Genomic DNA, 24,426 nt, shown 5'->3' with positions numbered 1-24,426 from the left:
TTAGGGCAAAGAGGCCCAAACTAGCGCCTGCAAGAAAAAAGGTGGCCCATGGTAACCTTTGATTTTGCCGGCCGTCCTATCTGAGAAGAGGATAGGAAATAATGGGAAAGGTTGGGGCGATTGCATTTAACAGAGATGGTCAGTTCTAATTTACATAACCGTTTGTTTGTTTAATTGTTAAGCTATAAACTGAAATTAAATGTTTCTTTAAATGAATCAGATTTTGTAAACATTTTAAAATTCAGGCTGGGCAATATGGCAAAGATGCAATCTCAATAATCATTTTCCATATTGAATGATAACGTATGTACTCTAATATATGTTATTAATGCTTCCAGATTAAAAGCCCCCAACAATGACTGAAGCCACCAAACTTAGAGGGTCCATTAAATGGCATACCATATTTTTGGCCTATAAATGTTCGGTAGCTGAAAATTTGATACATCTCTGATGTATCGAATTTGATACATTGCAAAAATTCGATACATCTCGAATCTCTACATCTCGATAGCTAAAAATTCGATATCAGCACACTTTTAGATTCCCATTGTTGCACATTTCTGCTTTGTGATTGGCTCTTAGATCAATATAGAGTAAAAAAAAAAAGTCTAGAGCTTGTTGTTAATGACAAATTTTATCGCTATTCGATATAATATCATTTATCGACCCAGTCCTGTAGTAAAATGTAAATACTGTTACTTGATGGATAGAAGACAATGCATTGAACTCTATTGTGGTATAAATGTGATTGTTTTTTATTATTATTGTGGGAAGTTTATTATAAAACGTTAAAAAAATTGTATATATATATATATATATATATATATATATATATATATATATATATATATATATATATATATATATATATATATATATATATATATATACACACACACACACACACACACACACACACACAACTAAGCCGAAAAAAATGAATTAATAAATATTATAGTATATTGTATTATATTATATTATATTTCATAGATATTTACCTATGCTAGGAAGGACTACTAGGACTTCAGAAAAGGCACTATTACAATCAGGCAATGCTACGACATTCAGCGTCTTCCACATATTTTCCAATCAGGCAATGTGCAGGGCGCACTGTTGTTATGGGTCCTTTATGTAGTTCCTGGTCCACGTCGGTCTGGATCAGAATGAGAAACGGGATAAACAGTCACCGATAATTGATCAAGATTCCCGTAGACACAGTTTCACCTGATATTCTCCCAAAAAATGCATATGGAAGATTTATTTAACGCATTCTGAGAGATCGGAGCCCCATACAGGTAAAATAATTTAGCCAAAGACGTGGATCTGGCCATTTAAAGCTCAACACTGTGTTGTTATCGTGTTCTGGAGATTTAATATGCAAAAAAATAGCTGAAATTTACTCCAACGCCAAAGGAAATGTAATGGATTGGGTTTTAAAGCTGACAGCTGTCAATGTTAACTGAACGCGAAATGTAAACAAATGTTAGTTTCACGGAACATTAGGAAAACTGAAAGGAAATGTAAAACTACAGTTGGACAATTGATTGAATGCTCTCTTTTGGATAATTTGATGGCTGTCGTGATCAATAATAAGCTCGTTTTAGAATGATAGAAGCTGATATTGATTTAAATGAGAGGAGATTAAAAGCTCTGGATGTGGATTCAGAGGGTTAGGGATTTTTCCTGCTCCTGTTTACGCTGTACAAGTCAAACATTGTATTGCTCTGTATATTTTAAGCACATAGTGTTGTTGAATGCAGGAAAGTAGGATGTTATAAACGATACTGAGGTGAAGTTGGTTTTAATATTTGCACATTAGTTCATTTTAACAGTCCCTATTCTGTTTACCACGCTAATTTGAATATTTGGTCTGAAATCACATTTAATTATGACTTCCAAACAAAGTTAGCACTATTTAATTGACCGTGAACAATGTTGCACTTTGATAGCTGCTGTTAGTATTTCTCTGTTTATAATTTGCAAATAATACTTTTCTGAAATTATATATCATAAAAAAGAACCGTCTGAAACCAACTTTACCTCAATATAAATTGCTCAGCATAATTGAGTACACCCCATTTTAAAAATAAATATTTTTATCCATTTCTCAGTAAAACAGATTTGAAGAGTTCAGATGCAAAAGCCTTTTAGTGCCATCTGAAATTTCCATTGAAAATTAACATTTTTCTCAGCCTGTTTTGTTTATGTTGTTTGTTTTTTTCCTTCAAAGATCTAAACAAGGGAATTACTCTTTGCCATACAAGTAATGTTACTGATTCTACATTCATGAGCCTGATAAAATGCTCATTTTAGAAGAAAATTTTAGACAGCATTTAGAGGTTTTTGCATCTAAACTCTTTGTTTATTAAACATATATACTTATTAAAATAATATTTTAGCCACCAAACATATTTAGAAATTGAAAGAAAATACAATTAAATTCAAGCAAAAATTGCTAAATAAAAAAATACAACCAACAAATTTTCAACAAAATTTTATTTTAAATTTTTTTGCTTCTCTTGATTTTTCCTTCTTTTTAAAATTTGTATTTAATATTTTACTATAACATAAATTTGGGTGTACTAGTTTTTGAACTGTTAACTTAAGTTATTATGTTAGATAAGCTCCAGATTTGGCTTCAGTACTGACTAATATAATATATAAGCACAAATACTGTATAGCTTCCTATTAAAGATATGAATTCATACAATAGATTTGTGAGCGGTGTACTTGTATATGCTGAGCACTGTAAACATAATTGTTGGCACATAATCACTTTAACTCCTTAACTTTCACTGTAACACTTTTATCCCAGTTTCTTTGGTTAAATTATGCTTCTGACGTAATTTTAAGCTAATTTTGTGGTTTTGTTTTTTGATAACCTATGTACAAATTGTCAACAAGGCAGTTAAGTTGCCTGTTAAAGGGCTAGCACTCCTAAAAATTAAAATTAGCTAAATTCACCAACCCTCAGGCCTTTCAGGATGTACTGTTTTGGATGTATGTTACTGAAACTGTGGTTATTGGTGATTTCTATAATGTCCGTTTGAGAGTCAAAAAACATGCATGAAGAGGAATACTTGTGGTTCCTGATAATATCTTGAGGCCTTATCAAGTGAAACTACCTGTCTGTGCGAGAAGCTGAACATTATTTACAACATTACTGTTATGAAGACTGTTTGCTAGTACATCAATCATTCAGCTTAATTATACTTCAGTGTATTGTCAGAAGCCACTGTCTCAATTCTGTTTTCCACATATTTTTATCATCGAGATCTCTTAAACATCTCATCATGCATGATTTCCATTCCAGAGGATCTCAGGATGTCTTGGTTTGTTGATCTTGCCGGGAAGGCAGAGGACTTCCTGAATAAAGTGGACCAGGGTGCAGCCACTGCTTTGACAAAACCCAATCAGAAGTCCTCTCTGTCCTACAATAGCCCAGATGCTACCGATTCAACCCAGTATAATGCTGCAGCTTACAGCTCCACCCAGCAGCACCGAGACTCCATCTCTGCCTCGTCCCAAGGAACTTCCACATTCATCTCCGCAGCTGCTGGGAACATAAAGAAATCCAAAGCTACGGTTTTGGCTGGAACAGCAAACGTTTCCAGCACCACACCTTTGGGTTCCAGCAGCAAGGCGTCATCCAATTTTGTGAGGCCTAGAAAGAGTGAAGTGAACGACGATTTGCTTTTTGACTTCTTAAACAGTTCAGATCCACCACAGAGCGAGAAAAAGGAAGTCAGGAGAGAAACCGTGTCGAAAGCTTTTCGCCCTACAGGGGTGTCAGCACAGAGCCAGATGCCCACTGTCTCTTTGGCCAGTGATCTGCACACAGGCCCATCGGTCACTCCGACCCCGTCGTCCACACAGGGTCTGTCCAGAAACTCTAGCCTCGGCTCTCTCTCCAACAGCTCGCACAGCGTTAAAACCGAGGACAGCTCCACTCGCGACCAAAGCCAAGGTACAAAGATACATCATGTCCTTTGAGTTTTTGGTTAATCATTTGTTATGATGGTCACAATTTTTGTTGTACGCTCCTCTTTGGCTGTTACAGAGAGGCAATGTGGCGACAAGTTTAACAGAAAAATTTAGATTTTGTATTATTCCTCTCAAGATATTAAATGAATGAATTATATGCAACGTGCTGTGTTTTTATGAGGAACAAGGTGCTGTAGATCACAAATGTCTAACTCATATCCTGGAGGGCCAGAGCTCTGCACAGTTTAGTTCCAACACTAATTAAACACACCTGATCAAAATAATTGAGTCCTTCAGGCTTGTTTAAAACCTTCTGGTAAGTGTGTTGAAGCAGGATTGGAACTAAACTGTGCAGAGCTGCGGCCCTCCAGGATCTGAGTTTGATACCCCTGCTGTAGATGCTTCGCATGTAGTAATGGTTGCTAATTTTAAAATTAGGGGTGTATAAAAGTACAATAACCGTGGGATAAATACAGTGTAAATAGCAAGGGATTTGAACTATTTTGTAGAAATATGTAATAGGTCGTGTGAAGTGCTTTAATGTCATCTTAACTGAGACATGAAGAAAGGGCAGCTCCTTCTCTTTTAAACAAACAGCCAATAGCATTTAGTTTTTATCTCGGCTCTGCCAGTGAGAGTAGTCGAGCTCAAGCGCAAATGAGAAGCGTCTTGAAGGGGGTGGGGCATATCAAATACTAGAGATCATTTCATTGGTCAGGATTTGATAAGAAATGAAGTATGAAGTGACATGAAAATAATTGTTGATCCATTTCGGTCACAGGTGTCAAAGCCAGTTCCTGGAGGACTGCAGCTCTGCACAGTTTAGTTCCAACCCTAATTAAACACACCTGATCAAACTAATTGAGTACTTTAGGCTTGTTTGATACCTACAGATAGCTGTGTTGAAGCAGGGCTGGAGCTAACCTTTGCAGGGCCCTCCAGGAATTGATTTTGACACCACTGATTTAGGTGGATGTGACCAGTGGTGGAGAGAGTACTGAAAAATCCTACTCTAGTACTATTACTTAAAAGTATCTCTTGTAAATATTACTCAAAGTAAAAAGTAGACCTTTCAAAAGTACTCGGGTAGTGAGTATTACTCTATAAAAAGCTGATGCATAACACCCACCCAACGTCAAGTTATAACATCATTAGATATTGATTTTTGGTTGATTTTAGGTTACACATTGGACATTGACGTTGGCTTGACGTTGAGTTCTGACGTCAACCAGATTTTCATTTCCAAACAAAATGCATTGTCCCCATGATGTTGGGGTACAATGTCAATCTGAAGTCATGTTGATGTTTTTTTCCTGCTGGGTGTTTAAGGCTATGCATCTAAACAGGCTTTGGGTCAATGCGCGTAAAGATTTTGGAAATCTTCCTTGACACTTTTAATGTTTCCAAACAGTTTTTTGCAATTCTAAATCGTATAATAATAATATTTCATTTTGATGTGATTTACCTTTATGTGTGACAGGACAGGACTGAATCGCAGGACTGATTTTTCTAATCCTCAAAGACAAGAAAAAATAAAGTAGTGGCTGCAGGTTGAAGGAAATCAGTGGAGTAAAAGTACAGATACAGCGCTAAAAATTACAGTAGTTTGAATATTTGTAATTTGTTATTTTACACCACTGAAAGTGACACTTCAATCTTTGGATGTTTATATCTTCTAAATGCAAATTTTGTCATTTGGAGCACACTGGCTTATAATATTTTAGGCTAAAAAAAGTTTAATACTGATATATGAGATTGTTAGATTGTGACTGTTATAGGCTTATAGAGTTGATATTCGTAAAACTAGCATACTGATTCTGACTTCTAAAAAATGTGTTTTACTTTAACAGGACCTTTAAAATGAAAACACACACAAAAAATTAAGTACAAAGTGGATTTTTAAATCTTTTACAGATAATAATGTAGTGTAATTAAATGTAGACCTGGATCTTGTGGAGTTCTTCCTCTTTGAACTCTCTCACTCTTTATCTTTTTTCCAGCTGATGTTCCAGAGAGTTTGACTGCAGGACTGGATGATCTCGCAGATCCTCAGCCAGTGCTGGAAATTCAATCTCAAGATCTTCAACAGCAGCAGCAGCAGCAAGGCCAAGAGCATGTGATCTCCAACCTTCGTCTCGAAAACCAGCTTCTGCGTAATGAAGTCTCCTCTCTCAACCAGGAGATGGCCTCGCTAATCCAAAGAGCCAAAGACATGCAGGAAGGTGGGCCAGAGTGGTTTTTGACATGTATGCTGTGAAGTAGTAACCCTGTTTCCACCTAGTATTAACACACTTTCTTTGTGATCCCATCACCCATCGCCATTTCCATCTTAAAGGTATAGTTCACCCAAAAATAAAAAGTTATTCATTTATTCATTTGTTTCAAACCTGTTTGAAAGTTTTTTTTTTCTTGTGTTGACTTTCGTAGTATTTTTTGTTCCTACTATGGATGTCACTGGCTGCGTTTTTTCCAACATCCTTCAGATTATCTTGTTTTTTGTTCAACAGAAGAAAGAAATTCATGTAAATTTAGTACCATGTGAGGAAATTTGATTTAATTTTTGGTGAACTCTCCCTTTAAATAGAAACACTAAGTGGGACACACCAGTACTATTGAATCATCAAATCCATTATTTTATGTAGCTCTTTTTTGGAGTGTGTTCTCATGTCTCATACTGATAACATGTTAGGTCAATTGTCAGAAATTTTCTGTGGGGGAAGGGGGGTGTCGGTTGGGGGCGGTTCCCTTACTCTCTGAACCATATTCAGATAAAAATAAAGTAAACAACAACAACAACAACAAAAAAAGAAAACGAACAAATCAAACAATAACAAAAAAACACACATACACATATAATAATAATAATAATAAATTAACAAATGACACCCAAGTAAGTCATTACCGTTAAATGTTAGATATCAGACAATTTCTTTTCCTAACACACTCTTAGAGAGTTTGTATCATTCAAAAATCCAAAGCAAGAAGAAAAAAGGAGGAAAAAAAAAACAGATACAGACAGGGTTATATGCAAGACGGCATATATATAAAGATTTTTTTTTTTTAAATACAACAGAAAAGGTTGCCAAGCAGTATAGAAATCCTCTGTTTTACTATTAATTGTATATCTAATTTTCTCTATATTAATGAACGGCAACAGGTCATACATCGAATGAAAGTAGTTGGGCGGAGACGGGTTTTTCCAGTTCAATAATATAATTCTTTTAGCAATAATTAAGTAAAAGGCTAAAACATTTGACTGCAAAGATGACTGCGATACACTTGTAGGATTGAGTCCAAACAGTGCCACTGCTTAATTTTTAGAAGAAAAATATCAGAGATTGATTTAAAGATTGATGTCTAAACTCTGGACAAAGCCAAAAGGTATGGTAAAGGTATTCATTTCAACTTCGACTTGTTTCCAATGAGTGCTAAGATTAAGTACTGTTCTGTTTCCACTGTCAGCAGTAGCAGAATAGCTAAACAGTAGGGTACTAAAAGGTGGAGCTAGACTCACTGCTGAATGCTATTGGTTTACAGAGAACTGTCACTTTTGCGTGCAAACAAGATATGAGAAACGGCAACACAGGAAGCACTATTTTCAAATACAGAGCTAAAATATGACTCTGTTATGCAAAGATGGCTCACAGCAATGAACCATGATCAAAAATCTTGTCCTCTTATGACAAACAGCCACATGTCAAGAAGCAAGAACTTAGGTGTGCAAAAGACTCCAGCTATGTAAACAACAGGGTACTATTGTCAGTGGAAACACAAGCCTGATTAGAGTGACCCATGCTGAACCATACTACAGGATGCCAGGGTTAAACCACTTCTCTTTTCGAAGGACGTCCGGGATTTTAAACAACCACAGACTCAGGATCTCAGTTTAACATCTCATCCAAAAGTCGGCCCTCACTGAGGAATATATAGAGTCCCCTTTACTATACTGGTGCGTTAGGACCCACACAGACCACAGGTTGAGCCTCACTAACACCACTTCCAGCAGCAACCAAGCTCTTCCATGTGGTCTACCATCCAGGTACTGCTTAGCTTCAGTGGGCGACCATGTAAGAGTTGCAGAGAGCTAGCTGCTGGCAATTTCAGTTAATGACAGCTATTTTAATTGTTCTAGTTTTCATTACCAACAACACTCCAATTAATACATCATTGCTTCTCCTTTTTAGAGGTGAATCTCGGCAGAGCTCGTGCTGACAAGTGGAATTCGGACCAGTCTCGGGTTGATCGCACGGTTCGAGAACTTAGCTCACAGGTCGATGACCTCACAGAAGCCTTGTCAGCAAAAGACGGTCAGTTGGCGGTCTTGAAAGTGCGACTGGACGAAGCAGATCAGTTACTGAAGGCCCGAAGTTCTGCTCTTGAAGAAGCACAGAACGAGAGAGTCAGGTGGGTCTTTTTGACATCTCAAGAGCAGAAAGGCAATCCAGCTTTAGTTGACCTTCTAAAATTAATCAATATTATCTATGAATGAAAATTGTGTGTTTTAGGATTCTTCAGGACCACAGTGAGGGCAGCAGTCTTCACTCGCAGGCTGTACAGACACTACAGGATAGGTTAAGAGACGCAGAGGCTGCAGTGAAGAGAGAACAGGAGAGCTACAGACAGATACAGGTGACTAATTAGGGCCATAGACTCTCAGGATGCTTTCACACCTACAGATCGATTGTTTTGTTCCGAAATGGGGATTAAAATAGGGTATATGCCGAAGCATGTTAATAGGACTTTTAATTTGCCAGTAACCTGGGTTAATCGTTTCCGGCGAATTGTATGTCAATGCAAAATCGGCGCGTTTAAGGTCTGTTTTCTTTAAAAGTCAGCGATCTCCACTGGCTGAGTGATATCCGATATAAAGTGGGTCTCAGATTGTACAAGAAGCACTGCATTAAATTACATGTTCCCCTCCATGTCTTTATAATATGAGCATTTATTTTACCCCAGTATATTCAATGGAGCTTCTGCGCTCACCTACCGATTCTGACGAGCGCGTGCAAGCAAACGTCTTTTTGTCTGGTTTTAAGCTCGAGCAACTAAATGAATGCCAAAGTCTGTTTAACTGATTGTATTTAAATACATTACAACATCGATGCTGTAAAAGGAACCTTATAAAATGGAAAAAATTCACAATAACAGGTCACCGGAAGTGTATTAGTATGGGAAACACATTAGCTCGGCATATACCCCATTATTACAATGTTGCTTTTTATACATGGTGCCTTTCGCTTTTACACTGCGAAGTTTCTAAACAGACTAAAAGTGTTAAAACAAGTCCCGTCCCAATATCTGAACTCTCCTCACATTGGTCAGAGTTTGGTTTATTTTCCCGGAATTCCCTGTCATACGTTGTTATTTAAATTTATTCATGAGTAATGAGACATAAGCGAAAAGGTGCACTTTTAATTTTGAATGGTGACACCCACAGAGATAGTCATTAAGAAATATAAACCACAGGTAAGAATTTCTTTAGCATAGCCTCATTTCAGTTATCTAGGGTTGTAAAATATATATCGATTCTATATCAGAAGTCAAGTTAACCAAAATGTTATTGATATTATATATTAGACGGGTTGCTTTCACTTTCATATTCGACATAAAACACACTTTTACCGGTAGGAATGATATCTCTACTCGTCATTCTCTCTTTTTATAGCCATATATATGCCTATTACGTATCCAAAATACAATATTTCCCAACCTTGTTCCTGAAGGCACACCAACAGTACACATTTTTAACCTCTCTCTTATCAAACACCTAAATCAACTCATCAGAACATTAGAAGAGACTCCAAAACCTGAAGTTAACGGGTCAGATAAAGGAGACATCCAAAATATGTACTGTTGGTGTGCCTCCAAGGACAGGGCTGGGAAACAATGTCATAATACACTGTGATGTAGTCTGGTTGGTTAGTTCATTGGATCAGATTGCTTTCTTACTACAACTGAACAGCTGTAGAGTTTGTTTCAATCAAGCCAAGATCATCTGAATGAGATTGTTTGGGCACGGATCCCAGCAGGATTGAGGTTTTCACATAAACCCAAACAAACTGAGCTAAGGGGGCTTAAGGGGGATTATGTTTCGACATCAAATATCTTTCGAATAAAGAGATAACAATTTTGAATCTTAGTGACTTGACATGTTCTTACAGAGTGAGTTTGCGGCACGACTTGCGAAAGTGGAGGCCGAGCGTCAGACGCTGGCAGAGTCTTTAACAAATGCCGAGCGCCGGTTAACTGAAGAGAAACAGAGAGCTGAGGATCTTCAGCAACAGGCCAAAAGCTCCCGATCTGCTGCAGAGTACACCAGACAAGAGCTCCAGGACTACAAAAACAAAGCCTCGCGCATATTACAGGTGTCGTTCTCTTTATCTTTACTCTATGTAACCTATTTTCCACCCCAAGTAATCGAAGGCTCATGGGTTTTGTGGGTTTTCTGCAGTCTAAGGAGAAGCTGATCAACAGTTTGAAGGAGGGCTCAGGTCTAGAGGTGCTGGAGGGAGCTGGCGCTGGGGTTGAACTTGAAGAGCTGCGTCATGAAAAAGAGCTACAAAGAGAAGAGATTCAGAAGCTACAGGCACAAATACAGAGCTTGCGGACAGAGATACAGGTACAAACTGATGCAGACGTTTATATTAAAAAATCCTAAATACACAACTCTCTCAGCCTTTTGATTATATTCAATACGTATCTTTGTTTTTTTTGTGTTCACCTAAATTTACTGAAATTTACTTAATTTCTTGAACACAAAACAAGATTTTGAAGAATGTTGAAAACCAGCAGCCATTGACATCATCTATAGTAGAAAACAAAATTCTATGGAAGTCAATGGCTTGTTTTCCCTCTACATTGTATCTTCCTTTGTGTTCAAAAGAGGAAAGTAGCTCAAGCAGGTTTCAAACAAGTGGAGGATAAGTAAATGAGGACCGAAGTGGGTAACACTTATATACTTATAATAACTACACTACAATAACTAATAACTACAATAACTATATACTATAATAACTATACACTTATAATAACTACACACTAAACATTAGCAAATGGCATATTCATAATTTGTTAAATATTAACTCTACATTAAAAACGTAAGCAGTTATTAACTGCTGCTACAAATGCTGTATTCTTGATTTATAAGCACATTTATAATGTGCTTAATAATACTCTGTGAGTAATTTATTTTTTTAATACTAAACTAAGTATTACATTATTTACAAACCATTTATAAATTTAATTCAATTCAGCTTTATTTGTATAGCGATTTTACAATGTAGATTGTGTCAAAGCAGCTTCACATAAATGGTCATAGTAACTGGATCAGGGTAGTTCAGTTTTTAGTGATTAAGTTCAGTTTAGTTTAGCTCAGTTCAGTGTGGTTTGAAATCATTAAATGTTCATTTAAATAGTTTATTAGTCATTTACTTGATCTTTGAAAACCACCAACTATTTTTAAATAACTGATTTGTAAATAATGCAATATTCAGTATAGTAATGAAAAATAAATCATTTACAAAGTATGAACATACGATTATTAAGCACATTATAAATTTGGTTGTTAGTCAAGAATACAGCATTTGTAACTGCAGTTATAAACTGCTTACTAACGTTTATTAATGTAGAGTTAATGCTTAACAGATCAGGAATTCAGTATTTGCCAATGCTTAATAGTTGATTCTTAGTGTGTAGTTATTATAAAGTGTTATTTTATATATAAAAGGTTTATTTTTCGGGTGAACTATCTTTTTTTAAATGTCTTCATGGTCTGTTGCTTTGAGGAAAAACATAAAACAGCAAAAATGTAGTTAGAAAACATGCATTAGGTCATCTAATAAAATAAATAGCAAAACTAAACATTTGTGATACATTTTGTTTAATGTAAAAAAATCCTCAGATTAAAATCCTCCATTTTATTTACTTATGTTTTAATAATCAATAATGGTCATTATAAAGGTATAGATTACAATAATTTATACATTATAGAAATGTATGCTTTAGTTAATCTAATGTAAATTAGCACAACTAAACATTTGTGATGCATTTGTTTAATGTAAAAAAATCCTCAGATTAAAATCCTCCATTTTATTTACTTCAATTGCAAATTTGGATTTTAGGATCTGGAAACCCAAGCGCTCACTGAGAACGAGAGCTGGAGAGAACAGCTGGCAGAGGTACAGGAACAACACGCACAGCAGATCAGAGCCAAACAGGAAATAGAGGCAGAACTGGAGAGATCCAAACAGGTACGTCATTGCGAGAGAGATGAAAGCACACAGGTTTTCAGAGACGGACAGTATAATGTGCATTGCTACATTTCAGTTTTTAATAAAAACTGATTGTTGATAAATGTTGAGATGCAAGATGTAAGAACATTCAAGGTACCTTTTCTTTCAAAGAGCAAGCAGTAGGTGGCTTACTTGCCAGTTGCCTGCAAATGTCTGACTAAAGTTTGTTTTAGGTTCGCACATTAAGACGTTCTCCTTAATATTATAATTTCAAAAAAGGCTTCTCTGCAAATTCTAAATCAGGAAATTATATTAGCAGCCAAAGACTATCAAAGTACAACATTGTTCACAGTCAATTAACCAGTACTAATGTTGTTTTGAAGTCATACTTGTCTTGCATGCTATTTCTGACCGAATATTCATAGTAAGTTTTGTTATGGTTACGCCTTCTGTCCACACTAAGCCAGAGTTTTCGATCGCCGAAAACTGAGCATTTTGAAAACGCTGAATATGTCGTTTTCATTTTAAATCGCTGCTGCTCCATCTCAGTTTGTATGGGAGGGAAAACAGAGACATCTGAAAAAGAAGGGGCGGCTGCAGACGTTCGCCCATCTGATTGGGGCTTTTCCCCTTAATATTAAGTAGCATACCCAAAGTTTAGTCTTGCATCCTTTTCTTCTAATTTCAGACTTCACAACATTGATATGGAAAACAAACTCACGAGGACAGGTTGGGTAAATCTTCAAAGGGAACAGTGTAGGCTACTTTATTTCACATTACCCTGGCTACATTGTTTCACTTTCTTAACAATAAAATTAAAACATGATATAAGGAACTGTCAATTTTCATTTTAATATTAAGACGCCAGTGTGGATGTGGATCGTTTTCATTCTAAAATGCAGTTTTAAAACTAAAACGTATTAGTGTAAACAAGGCCTAAGAATCAAGCTGGCAAGCCCAAGTAGCGCAGACATGTAAATTCTCATGACTCATGTAAACTCATAACTAATAACAACAAATGGGCCACTATGGAAAAAATAACTGAACGTATAGCATGTCTGAAATAATTTAATATCTAAATGTTTTCATAGTCAATAAATGTGATCAGTTTTAATCATAAACACGCTCTAAATTTAAAGATCACTTGAAATTGGGGTTAGATTCAATTTTGGCACAAGAACAAACCTAGAAACAGACTAAAACAAAACAAAAAAAAAATGTATACAGAAGTCTAAGAAAAGACTAAATGCTTTGAATTCTCCAGGAACTGCAGTACATTGAGGAAGAGCATCACCGCACTAAAATTACCCTTCAGGGTCGCGTCAAAGACAGAGAAGATGAGATCCAGAAGCTTAGAAATCAGGTACGCAAACAACCACATACATGAGTGTGCACCTACTCCAAATTTTCTGAAGATTTATAATCATTTTACACTTCCTCTGATAGCTGACCAATAAGGCTCTGAGCAACAGCAGTCAGGCGGAGCTGGAGGGTCGTCTGCACCAGCTGACGGAGACTCTGATTCAGAAGCAGACCATGTTGGAGGCTCTGGGCACGGAGAAAAACTCACTGGTTTTTCAGCTGGAGAGGCTAGAGCAGCAGCTGAAGAGCCTGCAGGGTGGACAGAACAGCGCGTCGCACATTAACATGGCGGCCATGGAGGGACCAGGTCTGTGCACTGCATGATGGGATTTATCTTTTTAAACCAATGCTGTGTCTCAACTCAAGCTTGATTGAATTGAATAATAAAGATTTGGTGGCCAAATATGATTGATTGACTGTTTTTATGTACAGGTGCTAGGCAGAGGAACACACCAATATTGTTTAGTGATGGGGATGGCCCGGTTACAGGGGTGTATGGGAAGGTTCGCAAGGCAGCCAGCACCATCGACCGCTTCAGGTAACCAACGTCCAAGATGCTTAAAATGTATTAATTTTTGTGCCGATTTAAATAGCAAGTTGTTAGTGGCATGAAAAATAAAATAATAAATGGCAAGCAATTACGAGAAAAGTGGTATGAGCTTCAATGAATTTGCTTGAGGAAAAAACAGCAGTGAATAAGAACAAGCTCATAATAATCTTGGGTAAATCACTACCTGCACACCAGAGATGGCAATACTTGAGTAGATTTTTCTGGCATCAGTACTTTACTCCACTATTGATTTTTTTTTTACTTTTAATTTTTACTCCTTACATTTTTACACAAATATCTGTACTTTTTACTTATTACATTTTTAAATCCGACTCATTACTTTCGTTTCCATGTGTTTGATGGTGCGATCTATATTATTTCTTGTCTGCGCAATTTGAGCGCCATTTTGATGCAGTCAGTCTATTTTCGTCATTGCTTTGCTTTGCATGGCTTTTTCAACCAAGGCTATAACGCACCCTATGTAGGCTAGCTTATGAAGATTACTATGAGAAAGGCAAGGATGACTACGCAGATGAGACAGAGGGAGAAGACGGATTTAACATAATGCTGCTCAGTTTACACAGTACTAAGACACATTTTGCTCAATCAGATCACAGATAATCAAGAGAGACACGTTCCAGCTCAAAAATATGCCATGCAAGTGCTTAAGGTTAACAGTCTTTTGTCCACTTCTTCATACTGCAAAGAATTCCTCTGCTCTTACAATTTATTTCCCTGAAAAAAAGTGCTTTTTGTAAAGATTTGTACATTTAGAATTAAAACAATCAAATACTTTATAAGAACTTTATGCATTGAGATTTATTTCCATTATTTCCAATGAGTTCATATCTCCTAATATTTATGCTGTTTTATAGTGTTTTTTAAATAGATTTTTTAACAAATATTTTACAACAACAAAAATAACTATACTGGGCGATTCATGAATAAAAATATAATGCAAAAGATCCTGAATTTATCATGTGAAAAAAAGAGATAATTTTTGAGGCCGTACTTCTTTACTTTTACTTGAGTACAAAAGTGTAATCAGTACTTCACCTTTTACCAGAGTCCTTTTAAACATGTACTTCCATTCGAGTAAAGGATTTGTGTATTTTCACCATCTCTGCTGCACACTCTAATAACTCCAATAAACTTGATTGATTTATGAGTAAACCTAAATAGCAACCTGAAATAAATAAACAATATGTATTATTATGCCACTGTTCAAAATATGCAGTTTTTTAAATGTGTCTTATGGTTACTGGGGCTGCATTTATTTGACCAAAATAGAATAAAAATAATGGAAAAAAATAATTAATGCAAAACTTTTTTTTTTAAATGAACATAATAATATATGTTAAAAAAATTTAGGGTCAGTGTTTTTTTTTTTTTTTTTTTTCATTTTTTTCCATTCTGTTCATTAAGGCGGCAAAAAATGTTAAATTGTTAAATATTTATTAACATTTTAAATAAATGCTTTTCTTATTGTATGTAGTTTCAAATGAGATTATTACTCCAGTCTTTATTGCTTTTATTACTATTACCATTAATAATAATAATAATAATAATAACAACAACAACAATAATAATAATAATAATAAATATTAGAGTGATTTCTGAAGGATCATGTGAAGACTGGAGTAATAAAGCTGAAAATTCATATTTAAAATCACTGGAATAAATAATTAAATTAAATTATAAACTACTTTTGAACAGTTATCTTATAGCACAATAACGTTTCACAATTTTACAATTGGTGATGAAATAAATGCAGCCTTGGTGAGCAGGAGAAGCTTATTTTAAAACATTTAAAAATCGTACGAACCCCAAACTTTTGACCGGTGGTGTACATTACACTGGTCTGCAATGTCACATGATCCTTATGAAGATATTCTAATATGTAGTTTAGTGTTCAATAAATATTTTTTATTACTAGCAATGTTAAAAGCAGCTGTGGTGCTTAATATTTTGTAAAAACATTCTTTAATGAAGAGAAAGTTCAGAAAGTCAGTATGTATTTTATTTTTAACGTTAATCTGACAGATGAAAATTTGTGGCACTGAAAGCAATAATATATTATTCCCTACCTGCACACTCTAATAACTTCAATAAACTTGATTGATTTATGAGTAAAACCTAAATGGCAACCTGAAGGATGATTATAAGTGGACATGGCAACACAGAGAACAAACTGTGATAGTTTTTTTTTTTATTCTTTTTTTTTTATTGAACATTTTGACTTTGAACCAAGTCCGAAATCCACCCAACAAAAAGTGTCAAATAAAATAAAGAGTAATATTGTAATAATAAGTACAAAATCAGGATTGAAACAGAACTGATACAGCCTCTCTCATATTTAACCATAGTTGTACAGTTTTTTATTTATTTTTTTATTTTTTTATTTTTTATTTTTTATTTTTTTTTACTGGCACTGTTTATTTTGGCTGTGGTATATTCCGAACTAATAATGTCCAGTAGATAGAGCCCCCAGGAAAACTGAGATTGTTTTTGACTGAATTACATGCAGCACAGACCAAAACATTATATAAATACACACAAGTTGCTTTAGATAGTAAGTCACTGCATGTTTTGGAGGATAAAAACAGTGACTTTATTTCTAGATGTATTTTACAGCATCACAATTGTAATTAAAATCTTCCTTTCTCTTTTGCCTCCAGTATACGTCTAGGAATCTTTCTAAGACGTTACCCCATGGCCAGGGTATTTGTTATTATTTATATGGTGAGTTTACAACACAGGAATACTTGACAGTTAATATTTAAGTAAGATGTCACGTTCTTCCATTTGTTTGTATTCATCTATCGAGCGTGTGCTCTTCTTTTCAGGCACTTCTACACCTTTGGGTGATGATTGTCCTTTTGACGTACACACCAGAGATGCACCACAGTCATCCTGATGGAAGATGAAGGACTTCCAATCTGTATTAACAACTAAGAACCTGTTGTGATCAGTAAAAGTTAATAAAGGTGATACTTCAGGCTGCTGTACAGTGGCTCAATATGCATTCATCTACAATTTGCACAGACATGCTGCTGGGTGGTTTTCTCCTTTTCTCTCTCATTTGTTACGCTGTTTCTCATGCGTTTCTTCTTAATCCACTGCATCTTTGTCTGTCTTGGCTCGTATGTGTCTGAAAGCTAAAAGTTTATTGCGAGTGAAGAGAGTGACATGAAGAGAAATATTTAAGGTGTAATTTAAAGGTGTGGTTTTAATCGGTTTAAGAGTTCTCCTTTTCTTTTATTCATCTCCATTTCATGCGGATGTAATCATGATTATTTTTGTTACAGCAAATAACAGATTGTATTCCTTACACTGAAAAGCGGATTTATCTGAATAAATATTAACACAGACATAATTTTCATTCTCTCTGCTGGTTTTTGTGACGTTTTGTAGGACACCAGATGAGGTATATAATGGGTAAAATAGAAAGTGTTCAAATAAATAACAAATTTGAAATATTTAAAAGTGACACCTATCAAAATTAAATGTTTAAAAATGACACAAAAATGTATATATTTGTATGTATCAATATAATACTGTTCAAATGATGTGGGTTTTTAAATGTCTCGTGCTTACTGAGGATGCATTTATTTGACCAGTGTCACATGATCCCGCTGAAATGATTCTCTAACATGTTAATTTGCTGTTTAAGAAATATATTTTATTACTATCAATGTTAAAAACAACTGTGGTGCATAATATTTTGCTGAAATATTCTTTAACGAAGAGAAAGGTTTGAAGGTTGGTATGTAGTTAATTTATTTTTATTTTTAGTGTCACTTCTAATGCATTCTTAAAGGGAGAGTTCATCCAAATTGTAAAGTTCTGCTATTATTTACTCATGCTTAACTTACCTGTTTAAGTTTCTTTCTGCTGTTGAAGACAAAAGATATATTGAAGAAGGTGGAAACCTGTGAATCGACTACCATAATTTTTGTTTTTGTGGATGTCAGTAGTGACCGGTTTTCAGCTTTCTTTAAAATATCTACTTTCGTTAAACAGAAGAAAGAAACTCTTAAAGGTTTGGAACACTTGAGGGTAAGTAAATACTGGGTAAATTGTAATTTTTGGTTGAACAATTTCTTTATTTTTTAGGGGTTTTTCACCTTTATTAGATAGGACAGTGGAGGAAAGATAGGAAAGCATTGGGAGCAGAGAGAGGGGAAGGATCGGCACGGAAGCTAGAGCTGGGAATCGTACTTGTGTTGCCGTATGCACCATTGTGCCATATGTCGCCACACTTAACCACTAGGCTATTGGCGCAGACAAACGATTTCTTTATTTTAAAGTATTTATTTATTTTTAAATAATATATCTGGCCTTTTGACTTTTACATTGCATTGAATGTAATGTGTGTCTCATAATTTGATAAATATATTATTTTACCATAATTTAATATTCTATGAATAAATATGAACACTGACAAAATCTTTATTTTTGCTGCTGTTTTTTGTGAATTTTGTAGAGATTAAAGAAAATATCTATTAAATTATTAAACTACTGTTTAAAATATGTGGGTACTTTAATGCCTACTGAGGGTGCATTTATTTGATCAAAAATACAAAAAAAAAACTTTATTGTAATTTTTTTTTAAAAAGAACATTAATATTCAACATACAATACTCTGATTTGCAGTGTCACATGAACCTTCTGAAATGATTCTCTAAAATGTTTTTTTGGTGTTCAAGAAATATTTTTAGTTACTATCAATGTTAAAAACAGCTGTGGTGCTTAATATTTTGTTAACTTTCTTTAATGAAGGGAAAGTTCAGAAAGTCCATATGTATTTAATTTTTAACGTTACTTCTATTGCATTTTTCAAAGGGAGAGTTAATCTAAAATGTAAAGTTCTGCCATTATTTACTCATGCTTATCTTACCTCTGAGTTTCTTTCTTCTGTTGAACTCAAAAGAGTTCAAAAGAGAGAATTTTGAAGAAAGCTAAAAAAAACCTGTAACTATCGACTTTCATAGGTTTTGTTTAGGGAAGTAGATGGTTAGTAGTTTTCCGCTTTCTTCAAAGTCTTTTGTGTTCTTCTGAAAAAAGAAACTAATTTGAGGGTGAGAAAATAAATAGTGAGTTAATTTGCCTTTATTGGGTGACCTGTTCCTTTATTTAAATGTATTTATTCATTTAAAAACAATATATCTGGCATTTTGACTTTTTGAATGCAATGTATGTTACCTAATTTGATAAATATATTAATTTGTCATATTTTAATATTGCCGCATTTGACACTCCGCCATATATGGAGTCTCAGAAATAATGTCTATGGCAGGGGTGCACAAACTTTTTCTTATGAAGTGTCAAAAGCCAAATATCATTGAGAGCCGTGGACTGAAGGTAAACACAATGTGAAAAACAAAAGTTGACTCAGCTTAAGATTTTAAGGCAACAAACTTCGGGACATTTTTGAGTTTACTCAAATTGAGACAAGTGCAGTAATTGGCCTGAAAGTTGAGTCAACTCAACAAATGTCCTGAAGTTTGATGCCTTAACTTTTAAAGTTGATTTTTCAAGTTTTTTTTAAGTACATACTGTATTACTTTAAACTTCATTGGTAATTTCCTTAGTTATTTCAAAATAATAATAATAATAAAAATCATTACAATAATAAATTATGATATGTTACAATAAAAATAATATTTGGTACATAATGTAAAACAGGGGTGCCCAAACTTTTTCTTATAAAGGGCCAAAAACCAAACTTAATTGAGAGCTGTGGGTTGAAGTTAAATATGACAAATCGGTTTACATTAAATTTTGCATGGATAATTTTTCATTTATTACCGTATTATTTAAAAATAACTTAAAAATGTTGCTTGAAATCATAAATAATGATGCAGTATATATTTTTTACGTTTTATAATGAACTTATTTTAGTAAAAACAAACAATCCCACTTATAACACAATGGAGATCAATGCTGAATACACTAGTCCAGCTACTCCTGCCTTTGCTTTAATTTGCTCGCTGATGTTTTGTGCATCTGTCAAGTGGCAGTATTTACATTTTAAAAGTCGGATTCGTTTACAACATTTAAATACAACGTTTACATTTAGTTGGCTTTTTTGTAGCTCCTCGATTAAACCATGAAACAAAAGGTTATTAAATTCGAAACTCCCCGTAATTTTCTCCTCATTTCAGATGGGATGGCAGGCAAAACCAAAGGTTACCATAGGTCAACTTTAGCCCGCAGGCCCTACTTGGGCCTACTTTGGGCACCTCTGATTTAGAACATTTCATTGAAACATTTGCTTTGAGTTCGCTTTTTGTAGCTTATCAATAAAAACAAACAAACTAAATTTTACATTAAATTAGAAATGACCGTCTCTACCTCATCCCCATCATTCTCCGCCTTCTCCTCTTTTGTGTATAATACAGTGTATGACCATATTATATACAAAAGTTGGCCTGAAAATAGTTGGAGAGTGTTTTGTTTTATCACATGACTGCAGTGTTCATTCTTTCCAGTGGCGTCGCTGTGGAAGCGCGAGAATCGTGCGCAGGATTATGTTGGTCCTCCACCGTCCCACAATCCCTCTGTGCTGTCCACGTCCCCTCTGACGGATGATCAGTCCGGCTGTGATGGCCGCGGTCGAGTTGGCACTTTAACCACCTGAAAAACACTGCGACCCTAAACAAACCCGCATCACGAACTTGCCCGAGCATATGTGGATATAACCCGGCGACCAGCTCGACGTTTCTCGCTTGGATTTAACGCGTTTAGTCCGGTGTTTTGTCTTTGTTTATGTCATGAAGTTTTGAACCAGCTGGAATCCTGATCCGCCGCTGATAAATGACTGTCACGTATGTTAAAAACAAACCAACGTGAACGCTATTTATTATACGTTAGCTTTAATACATGAGGATCTGTGCTGCCAATGGATTATATGTGTTTCTGAAAGGCCCTGGTCGGTGATTTAGGGTTAGATCCGGTTTGTCATGTCGTCCTGGCTGGGAGGGCTGGGCTCTGGCCTGGGTCAGAGTTTGGGTCAGGTCGGGGGAAGCTTGTCTTCATTTACTGGACAGATCTCTAATTTTACCAAAGATATTCTGCTGGAAAGCGCCGAGGAAGTGGGAGGTGAGTTGACAAATCACATGTCCTCTCATATGGTCTTTTAAATCTTTTTGTAAGGTCATTTGTTCTGTTTATTAAGTGTCATTAAAAACAAAACAAAAAAAATATGTTTGACTATATATTTCTTATCTCTGTATATAGTGAGCTAGAGTACTGAATGTGAGAGATGTGTGTTGGAGTTGATTAGTTTATGAGTACTGTCAGTGCAGTGATGCTAGATAGCTAATCTCACAGTGAGTCCGGTCATTGTTTTTGTGTGACTGTTAAGATATCTTGGTGCTTGAATATTGGATTTTGTTTACTTTGGAATCTTGTCAACAACAAAAACAAAAAAAGCAGGAACATGCACACCCAGAAATGAAAAAGGATCATTGTTTACATCTTAACACTTATTTAAATTTATACCTGAATGACTGCATTTCTTCTTATGAGCACAAAAGGGGACGTTCAAGGGATTGTTCATCACAAAAAAGTCTGTTAAAGATGGTTCACCCAAAACTTAATATTCTGGTATTAATTACTCACTGTCATGTTATTTCAATATCCCTGAGATCTTCGTTCATCTTCAGAGCACAAATTTAGATATTTGAGATGAAACTCGAAAGCTCTCTCATCCTCCGTAGACAGTATGGAGCCCACATTGAGTTAAAGTTGCTTTTATATTTGCACATGTTCATTTAACGGTCCCTATATTGTTTACCAAACTAGTTTGAATATTTTAAAATCGCATTTAAGTTTGACTGTAAAACAACATTAGCACTGTTTAATTGACTGTGATCCATGTTGTACTTTGATATTCAATGGCTGCTAATATAATTTTCCTATTTAGAATTAGCAAATAATTATTGTTTTTTGAAACAATATTATTAGGGAGAAGGTCCCACTATGAATATATAAACCAACTTTACCTCAATGTATCCCACAATGTTCAAGTCCAGAAAAGGAACGAAAAACATTGCAAAATATTTCATTTTCCTTCAACTGTAACCATACAAAGCTCCAGTAGGTTAGGCCATCTAGGTGAAAGTTTACCCTTTTCATTATGGGACTCCTCATATTGAAGTCACATGGAATGTTTGTGCAGTGTTTTTGGTTCCTTTTGTGGACTCTGAATGTCTTGGGAAATCTTCCTCTCTGTGAAGTATAAGGGAGCTTTCAGATTTCATCTAAAATATTTTAATTTGTGTTCTGAAGATAAACAAAAGTTTCTGGGGATTGGAACAACATCAGAGTGAGTAATTACTGAAAGATTTGTCATTTTTTGGGTGAATAAGTCCTTTAATTTGCTCACCTTTAGGCTATCCAAGATTGCTTTTTTTCTTTAGCAGTATATTAAAGAAGATTTTAGCTAAAATGTGGGCCTTTTGTGATTCATTATTCATCAAAGGTGGCAACACCGAAGCTCCAAAAATACAAATTTATTATGTTAAAAAAGCAGACACAAAGCATGTAACATTTCGAGCCACACGGCTCTTCATCAGACAGACTCTATTTTTGGAGCTTTGGTGTTGCCGCCTTTGAATATTTCATTTGCACCTTTTGCGTTTTTTGGCTGAGTACCCAGTTAAGAGGGATGTGCGTGCTTATGTACAGTTTTTCCTTTAGTGATTCATTAAAAGCAAATCAATAGTCAAAAACAAATAAATTTTGAAGATAAAAAAAATAATTATCTGAAGCAGGGTGAGCTCAAGTGTCCTATTCGCAGCAGTATGAATAAAGAAGGTATAATCTAGTCTTAAATGAACTGTAAAATGTATAACTGAAAAGTTATATATTTAGATTTTTAATCATCTCATTACTTGACTGGGTTCCTCAATTTTCATCAGAGCTTGTGTTTCAGCTTTTTAAATACATGCAGGATTGTAAGCTGAGATTTGAGTTGCAGTTACTAATAATGTTGTAAAAGATCTTCAGTTTCTTGCATCATTTCACAAGACCTCAGTGTATAAGTAGGAGCCATGGGCACTATTTTAACCTTGGTGTAATTTTGCTGGTGACAATTGGCTTACATTTTATGGATCAACAAGGTTCATTATTTCAGTTAAGAACCTTATTTAGTTTTCTTTGCTAAAGGAAACCATTTATAAGAAAGGCCTGAGATCAACAACAATAGTGAATTGAAATTTTTGGCCTCACTGTAATTGCAGTGAAAGTGAAAAATACAGCATTCAGCACTGTCTTTTTTATTATTAAATAAGCAAGTTTAATAAATTTGTAGCAAGAGGGAGTCAGAATGAGAAATGGTTTTCTTTTTTGGATGAACTGTCACATTAAGATTTCACTCTTCATTCTTTATGCAAATGCCATTTGGTGCTGCAATGTGATTATATATTAGACTGAAGTCATTGTAGTAAAACAGAGTGAGAGGTTTGGGTTTGTTTTCAAACTTTCCATTCTGACGTTGATTTTAGGTAGATGAATTTAAAGGGATATTTCACCTAAAAATGAAAAGTCTGTAACCATTTAATTACCATTCACGTTTCAAACTTTTGTAAGTTTCTTTCTTCTTTTAAACAAAAAAAAAAGATATTTTGAAGGAAGCTGAAAACCTGTAACCAGTGACTTATATAGTATTTGTTTTTCCTTCTATGTATTTGAGTGGTTACAGGTTTTCAGCTTTCTTTTGTGTTAAACAGTAGAAAGAAACTCATAAGGGTTTGCCACCACTTGAGGGTGAGTAAATAGTGATTGTATTTTCATTTTTAGGCGAAGTGTCCCTTAAATACAGAAAACGCTGAATTGATTTAAGTTGTTCCATTTGTGAATGAAGGCTTTATAATAAAGTTCTTTTTGCCTTCTTTACATTTGGATCTGTGGAAAAATAACGTTTCCCAACAATAACATTGCTAATGTCATAAGTAAATGTCTTTTTGACCGATGGAGGAGTGGACATAGACAACACACACTGAGAACTTTGATCAGCAGCTTCCAGCAAAGCAGACCGACCTTGAGTCAATATGTCATGCCTCCCGATCAACTGACCTGCCTGTTATTAGGTCTAAATAATATGGACTTACTAAAAAATTCTAAATATATTTTATCCAGATGGCAGTGTGGCACCTATATAAAATGTTATTCAACGTTAGGTCAAATGGAAGCATTAATTCAGTTTGTTTATTATTATTATTGATATAATTCATCAGTTCTACCAATTCATTAGTTGTGCTTTCTGCAACTTGTTTCATTAAGGGATAGTTC

At 35.0% G+C, this 24,426-nt stretch overlaps 2 protein-coding genes across 3 annotated transcripts in view; both read left to right on the top strand.

The window, feature by feature from the left end:
- The first annotated feature begins 1,256 nt into the window (after positions 1-1,256).
- golga5 (golgin A5) lies at positions 1,257-17,135 on the top strand. The gene is given in 13 exon segments (NM_213411.2): positions 1,257-1,295; positions 3,314-3,967; positions 5,985-6,206; positions 8,169-8,388; positions 8,490-8,613; positions 10,146-10,349; positions 10,436-10,603; positions 12,105-12,233; positions 13,480-13,578; positions 13,662-13,884; positions 14,010-14,115; positions 16,806-16,869; positions 16,974-17,135. Coding segments are annotated over 12 exon segments (2,283 nt in total). The 5' UTR covers positions 1,257-1,295; positions 3,314-3,324; the 3' UTR covers positions 17,055-17,135.
- Positions 17,136-20,689: 3,554 nt separating this feature from the next.
- Positions 20,690-24,426, top strand: part of trip11 (thyroid hormone receptor interactor 11) — a 33,614-nt gene continuing 29,877 nt past the window's right edge. The window contains exon 1 of one of the 2 annotated variants that reach the window (XM_021480490.3): positions 20,690-21,231. In XM_021480490.3, the coding sequence (XP_021336165.1) occupies positions 21,093-21,231 (139 nt within the window). In that variant the 5' untranslated portion in view covers positions 20,690-21,092. The remainder of the gene's footprint in view (positions 21,232-24,426) is intronic. The other variant, NM_001278703.1, reaches the window with a different exon arrangement.

Source organism: Danio rerio, chromosome 13 (genome assembly GCF_049306965.1).
Source record: "Danio rerio strain Tuebingen ecotype United States chromosome 13, GRCz12tu, whole genome shotgun sequence".
In the NCBI taxonomy this organism is placed as follows: Eukaryota; Metazoa; Chordata; class Actinopteri; order Cypriniformes; family Danionidae; genus Danio; species Danio rerio.
Note: the sequence above shows the minus strand (reverse complement) of the source record. Positions and strands in the feature narration are given on the sequence as shown.